Below are 7,912 nucleotides of genomic sequence, written 5' to 3' on the forward strand. Positions count from 1 at the left end.
CAGGCCTTGTTTTTCTTTTTAGTCTTTATATCCTCCTCTGTTTCTTTTCTAGAAATAGTCCCTGATTTTCAGGATAATTCCAAGCACTGATACTTGCAGGCTTCCCAAACCCCTAATTCCTGCGATGTTATGATTTCCTATGATATAGTCTCCAGCATGTTCAATGCCTTCGTGTGTCTCTGTTTTCCTGATTGAACACACGTTCATTGAAATCAAGGATGGAGTTTTCTTGAATGAAAGCTCACAGCTTCTAACCAAGTTGAAACAAGTCCCAGACGATGAACAAAATAATCAATATTCATCAACTGTTTCAAAGCCTGCGTGTCAAATTAAGTTTGAGACTCGACCAAAATTCTACTGAATGTTAATATAAACCAAATTGATGAAAACTGTGGGGGCACATGGGTTATTAGCTGTGGGTATTTGAACAAAACAGAGAGAATGGATTCCGGATTGGCAGCTGACAATTTCAACTGTGCTCTGCGATGTTTTATTTCATTCTCAGGGTCTCAATATGTATAAATATTCTCATCAGATGACATCCACATTAGAAAATTTCTGTCTTGAAAAAAGGCTTGTACTTATTTTCCAAAGCAAATACCATTGTGATAATTTGAATTCTTGACCAATTTTCTATATATTATAGGGGATTTTTACTTTTTGTTTTATTCATTTATTTAACCAAAATTATTGATGCCAGGAGTAGTTTTCTTTTGTATAAAATTCCCAACAAAGGCCTGATTTATCATTCCTTTTATTAATATTAAGCATTGTTAGTAATGGAGAGATGGCTCAGAGGTTAAGAGTACTTGTTGCTTTTCCAGAAAAACCAGCTTTAATTCCTAGCACCCACATGGTGGCTCACAACCATCTGTGACTCCAGCCACAGTGTTCTCCTCTGAGGCTATCAGACATGCGTGTGGTGCACAGCATACATGCATACAAAATACACACACACATACAAAAAATAATAAAACAACCAAAAATCGTTTTTATAAAAATGTTGTTATTGACTGTACCTTTGACGTTGGTTTTTTTGTTTGTTTGTTTGTTTTGTTTTGTTTTCCTTATCATGGCCTGCTGCAGAAGTCCTAGCAGATGCCACCCTTCCTTCTTCTGTCATCACGACGCAGGGTGTTTCCGGCAGAACGACATGCTACCACATCCTTGTTGGAAGGCAAATCATGAAGGGTGTTTCTGTACTCTACAGGAATGCCTAGGCTCATGCTCTATCACTGCCATTTATGAGCTATCTGCTGTCTTGACAAGTTATTAATTTATGCTCCCGGGTCCTCATTTGATAAACAAAATTATTCAGAGGACAAATGACTTAAACTGAGAGCAGTATGTGGCAAACAAGTCAGGTTCCATTGCGACTACTGGAGCAATTGCTTCTCTTTCTTCCAATAGCTTATATTCTTCATACCTGTATCCAGCGGGGCCTCAAGTTTTCTTTGGAAAAGTAGAGTTATGAAACACCCCAAAAGACCAGTATAAGCAGTCTGGTACTTTTAACTACTGTACACTATTTCCATAACTGGGCTTTTCGAAATAAATTTTGATTAGACATGCATTTTAGCCAGTCCTTGTAATTGTTGGGTTTTGACCTTATAAACTGTAATACGGTACATGCAATCGCTAAGCCTCCCTTCTATTTACCTTAAATAACTCGCTCAGATCTCCAGAACTTGCAAAAGCTTTCTAGTCTTCTTTTTCATTCTGGAAACACTCACCCATCTTAATCTTCTTATATAAATCCCTCTTTTCTAAAACAATTTCTATGTTTACATCCTGCTAATGTTTTACCTTCTTTATGCCAGGAGACATAATAGCATTAACAAGCAAATTTACTATCTGTTGTGAGGGTTTCTCCCCAGTGGAGGTGGTGAGCGAGGAGTTGTCGTAGGGCAGGTGGTGAGTGTAGTTCTCCCAGCATCCCTCAGTCCCTACCTGTTACAGAGTATAGCTTGCATATCCATTCTCTGCCCTGAACTCTCCAGCCCAAGCACTGTAACCAAAATGTCTGGATTATATAGGGAAGAGCCTTTGGTTACCTGCCCTTTTTGGACCTTTGAACTCCTGGCTCCTGCACCTGGTTCATCTCTCTCCCCTATTTCTTCCTCTCCCCCTCTCCCTCAGTGGCACAGTTCTGTCTGGTCAGGTCCACTCTGGTCTCTCCCAGATGTGCCTGCCTCTGGCTATGGTTGCCCACATATCTACAATAAGCTTTCTCCTCCGCCACACCTAGGAGCCGTCATGTTCTTCCCTTTCCTCTTTATTTCTTGTGTTTTCATTCAGTGAGTGAAGGGTCGGGGTGGGTAAGGCAGGAACCAAACAACGCCTAGTCCCTCCTCATAAGGTCCCAGTGGCAAGCCAGAGTTCAAAGTCATCAAAGTTCATACCAGAGAGCCAATGAATTTATTGGGCTGACTTATTGAGATGGGTGAGGGAATTCTGACAGCAGGGTGGTTGCTCAAAAGTACACGAGAGAGTCTTCACATAGCTGCTGCCCAGCAGTCTTTCCCAGCCTGTATACTCCCCAAGACCACGAGGATTCAGGAAAAATGTAAACAACTGGCTGGAAGAAAGGCTGGCTAATCCTTACCCCCTCCTCAACACTCTGCAAGCCCAGCTGTGGTTGTGAAGATGGCAGCTGTTTGGATTAGGATAGTGCTGGACCCTTTCACTTCAGTAAAAGGAAGTTGAAGAGAAACCACATGCGTAAAACAATGGAATGCTTTAATATCACCTGTGTACAAACTGTTAAACTGTGAGACTTTGAAAGTTCCCAGGTAAACCTTAGCTCCTTTTTGTAACAAGGTCCCATATGATCTCTGGTTCTCACTAGATAGCACAAGCTAGCTCTGAACTCATAATCTTCCTACCCTCCCCTGCCCTCTCTAGGATTACAGGTGTGAATCACTTTTTCCTGGTTAAAATTTTCTTAAAACCACTGCCATATCATACATCTGTAAGTGAGCTTTTCCACCCATACCCTTTGAAATTTAGCCTAAGAAACCTTATTATGCAGAGAAAAGGTTGATTTCGCCCAGTTAAATTAGAACCCTTGATTAGTAGGACTGTTTGTTAGCCTTGATTTCAAGAGAAAAGTAGACTAAAACAGAGGTTCTCAGACAGAAATGAGAAGCCTGCTTCCAGATTGCATGTTCAACTGATTGTCAGTCGACACGATCTCCCAGACCCTTGAAGCCCACCCTGAAGCACAGAGTGTTTATGTACACTGCAGAAACTTTGGCTATCTAGTACTCAGTGATATTCACCACTCTCTACTTCCCAAGGCAGGATAGAAGCTAAAGCACTTTGAAAAGATTTGTTATGGAAGTGTTGAACTATGGATATTAGGTTTATTTCTAGCTAACCAGAAAATCTAGTTAACTGGAATGACTTGTCCCCTCAACAGTCCTAGTAAATGAGTTTTGATTATTCTTTGGTTTCTAAAATTACTGTCCAAGTTCTTCCTATAAATAGTGCTTGGCGGAAAAAAAAATTGTTTCTACGGTCAGACTGCTTAGGAACGATCTGACTGCCCTCAGCTTTAAAACAAAAGAGACAGAAAGCAAATACTCTGTGTTTGGCGTGGACCCCCTAGAGATGTGCACGGCAGGATAAGCTCAGCCAAAGAGAAAACAGAAGTTTGGGGGCTCGCGGTTTCTATTTAAGGCTATATGAGTGTTATAAGTTTCATTTTGAGAAAGTATGGATTAGGCATTAATAATTAATTTATCTTTATTTGTTTTCCAGATTAATGGCCCTTCTAAAATAGAAAATTGAATCAGGATTTAGCTATTCCATCTGCAAAAGCTAATTGCAACACATATTTATGAAATTAGATGTGGAGAAGCGAGCTGCCACCACCCACTCAACTACAACAAGGATTTTTTTTTCCACTTCTGAGACAGCATAAGAGACAAGGAATTAATATGCTTGCGGCACATCTTCCTTCTCCAGTCTGCTGGTGCCTGTGGATGAGTCTGGAATTTCTCTTTCTTTCTGATAGTGGTGTAAGCCTGGCAAAGGCTTGAGAAAAACAGAGGGCAATGAGAGGTGAGGTAATGTGGATTACATTTTATATTTTTATGTCACTTTTTAGTTGATCAACATTTACATGCAAATAAATTAAAGACAGTTGCTTCTAAAGAGTTTATAATAAATACAGGCATAGTGGCTTCGGCTTGTAGTCCTGTGCTTGAGAAGCTAATGGAGAAGAACCTTGAGTCTGGGCTCAGCCAGAGCTGGACAATGGAACAGAAAAACTCAGCTGCAACAGCCCTCCCCGTCCCTATTCACACAGCCACAGCCCTCCGTGTCCCTGCCACAGCCCTCCGTGTCCCTAGCCACAGCCCTCCGTGTCCCTAGCCACAGCCCTCCGTGTCCCTAGCCACAGCCCTCCGTGTCCCTAGCCACAGCCCTCCGTGTCCCTAGCCACAGCCCTCCGTGTCCCTAGCCACAGCCCTCCCTTCAGGACATCAGCAGCACCTCAGAAATGCAAGTCCTGTGCACACATGCCCTCCCAGCTGTGCTTGGCACAGGATTGCTGGGGTGTCCTCTGTCAAGTCTAATCCCGTGCAGAAGGAAACCCAGAATCAGTCTGGGAAAACAGCAGTTGGGTCCTTTTCTTGTTTTTGTAACACATGCATACCTGGCAGAAGCCTCGGAAGAAGGGCGAAGTCTACTGTAACCCATAGTCCAGAAGATTAAGGCCATCCTTGCAGGGAAATCATACCAAAAGGCTGGAGGATTCTTACAGTGGAAACTTGCAGGGTGGCCTGCTACATCTTACAGATCAGCACGCAAAGATACCGGGCAGAACCAGGCTAACAACCTAAGCTCGGCCTCCATGGAACTATGTCTGCCAGTTAGGTCCCGTGCGAAAGACTCCACAACCTCCAAACAGCACCACCAGCTGGGAGACAAGTGCAGAAGCCTTGAGCCTTTCCACTCAAGCTGGGACAGAACCATTGACAAATCTCAAATGTACAGTGAGACAGCCTCTCTCCCTTCGGTAAGAATTCCCGTTTTAACTCAAAGCGGGATTCACAACACTGAGTAGTTTGATGACCCCATTCTTCTTCTCTGAAGTCTTCTGATGATGCCCAAGAATTGTCCCTTTAGTGCACAGTGAAGGTTCTCAACCTTCCCCTCTCCCATCTTTCCTTCTGCCCCCAAACATGGAGTGCAAGCAGTACCCCATGTACTTTCTATGTTATTGCCATAAAAATTACCTTAATTTCAGTCACTTAATAAAACAGGAAAGAAAGAAAGAAAAAAAAACACCTTTTATCCTCTGCAAGTTCAGGGGGCTTACATAAGCACTGGATTGGGTATTGTCAAGCTAACTTCAGGCTACTAGCCAGAGCTCTGGTCTGGAGTCCCCAAGGAAGAATTTGTTTTACTCTCTGTGCTGGCTAGTTTTATGTCAACTTGACACAAGCTTATAGTCATCTGGGAGGAGGGAACTTTCAATTGAGCCTCCATAAAACTGGACCATAGGCAAACTTGTAGGGCATTTTCTTAATTAGTGATCGATGTTGGAGGGCCTAGCGCATTGTGGGTGCGGCCACCCCTAAGCTGGCAGTCTTCGGTTCTATAAGAGAGTGAGCCGAGCAAGCCATGGGAATGGAGGCAGTAAGCAGCATTTCGTTATAACCTCTGCATCAGCTCCTCTGCATCAGTTCCTGCCCTGTTTGAGTTCCTATGCTGACTTCCTTTGATGATGAACTGTGATATGGAAGAGTAAGCCAAATAAACCCCTTCCTCCCCACGCTGCTTTGCTCATGGCGTTTTATCACAGCAATAGCAAGCCTAAGACAGACTCACTTAAGGGGCTGGAAGAACTCAGCTCCAGAGTGACAAGAGGAGGGAGGTGCCTGCTCCCTCGCCACGGGTGCTGTCGTCACCTAGAGGACGTCTCTTGGCTGCTCCCTTGGCCTTCACAGACAGCAGTGGATTAAGTCCCCATGGTGGCCTTTCTCTGACCTCCTGCACCTCACTCCCTTGTCTTCTCCTCTGCCACATCATTCTGCCCTCCTCTCCCATGTAGAAGGGCTCAGCCGATGACTTGGTCCAATAATAATAATCTCTCTATTATATTCCATTTGTGATGTTGCTTCACACCAACCCACAGTTTAGCAGTTGAGAGAATAGAAAGACAGCATGATTCTGTATCCACAGTCCTAAATCGTCCCCTCTCTCAATACTTCTTTGAGAACCAGTACTAGGGTGAGATTCAGTCCCCTCTCTCCCTCCCTTGTTCCTTTCCTCTGTCCTTCTATCTTCACACCCCCACCACTCTCCCTCTCTAACTCACCATCCCCTCAACCCCAGTTTAGGCTAGCCTTGAACTTACTCTGTAGCCCAACCTATCCCGAAAGTCATGACTTTCCTACTTTAATCTCCCCAGGGCTGGGTCACAGACATGGGCCACACTTCCTCCGAAACAATGCCTAAACTTCAAAAAGAACAAGGCAAAAACTCAGATTTAATTTTTGAGTTAACCTAGAAGACATCTTTTTATTACGAATACAGAGGTAACACAGATGAAAGACGTTACTTAATAGAGAGGTGGACATTTAAACAATGGTGATGGAAAGCCGGTGTGTGCCCCATTGAGCGCCTAGGGAGCAAATCACCCTGTGCTGTCTAATAGGGGCTTTCTAGATGGAAATTTCAGCTGACTGACAAGTCTTAGGAAGCTAGAGGCTCACATCCTACTCATGCATAGAGCATGACTCTGATATGAATACGGTTAGACATTTGAAACACTAGACATTTACAAGGAGAAAGGAAGCCAAAGCAAGATAAAATAAAACAGCAGCAACAAATAGAGTAAATAAAGACCATGCAGGGAGCAGATGGCAATCCTCCTAAAAATACACAAATATCCACAGGGAGGCACCGAGAACTATTGCTTCCATAAAATAATAAAAAAAAAGAGTACACTATAAAAAGGAGCTATCAGATGTAAAAAGCTTTTGGAAATTAAGAAAGTATTACTAAAAATGCAGAGTTAACACGGGGCTTGACAGGTGACATCCAGTTGACCATCCAAACCGGGAAATGAGATTTCTGGGATTTTAGAGGTTCCAGAGCTGGAGAACCAGACCTCTAAGGAGGTTGAAGTTGGGACTGTGTGACCAGGCTTCCATCAGGATCTCTCTCTACTGTCCCTGCCTCCAAAATAATTTAGTGATCTAAAGAAAGGGAACCAAGCCGGGCGGTGGTGGCGCACGCCTTTAATCCCAGCACTTGGGAGGCAGAGGCAGGCGGATCTCTGAGTTCGAGACCAGCCTGGTCTACAAGAGCTAGTTCCAGGACAGGCTCCAAAAAAAAAACCACAGAGAAACCCTGTCTCGAAAAAAAAACAAAAACAAAACAAAAAAAAAAAACAAAAACAAAAAACAAACAAAAAAAACAAAAGAAAGGGAACCAAAAACCTAGTAACTTGCCTCCCTTCCCACCCTTCTGTTGCTATCAGAAGTCTGGTCTGAGAGTGAGCCATAGCAGCGTATTGACGTAGTATGCCGTGTGCACTCTCAGGTATAGTGACGGGCCAGGTGGTCATGCCATGTCCTTTGTTTCCAAGTTCTCACCATTACAGCCAGTGAGCAACAGCTGCAAACCTTGAAGCAAGGAGCCCCGGCGCTGCTGGCTGGCCATTCCAAGCTCCTCTAGCTCTCAGGAAAGGCCTGTGAGGAACCTGTATTGACACCAAGCATAAACGGTATTTTCGGACCGGACTGGCAGCCCTCGAGGACCGCGCTGGGCAAACGAGAATTGCGCCGGCTTCTCTCATAGGAACTCATACCCTCAGCGGACCCTGTGAAGTGTCCCACAAAGTTGGAGATGATGGCTCCATTTGCATTTTGTGACAGTTTAACAGGCAAGAGGTGGC

The 7,912-nt window shown here is 43.9% G+C and overlaps 1 protein-coding gene across 1 annotated transcript in view; it reads left to right on the top strand.

Annotated features, from left to right (window-relative positions):
- The window catches only part of LOC121452988 (serine/arginine repetitive matrix protein 3-like), a 41,023-nt gene extending 36,792 nt beyond the window's left edge, over positions 1-4,231 (top strand). Inside the window, exon 2 of the mRNA XM_041659489.1 lies at positions 3,763-4,231. Within this exon, the coding sequence (XP_041515423.1) occupies positions 3,763-3,784 (22 nt within the window). The 3' untranslated portion in view covers positions 3,785-4,231. The remainder of the gene's footprint in view (positions 1-3,762) is intronic.
- Positions 4,232-7,912: the final 3,681 nt, after the last annotated feature.

This window comes from Microtus oregoni, unplaced genomic scaffold (genome assembly GCF_018167655.1).
Source record: "Microtus oregoni isolate MIOR12 unplaced genomic scaffold, Mior012 000010F_ref0000083, whole genome shotgun sequence".
Taxonomy (NCBI): Eukaryota; Metazoa; Chordata; class Mammalia; order Rodentia; family Cricetidae; genus Microtus; species Microtus oregoni.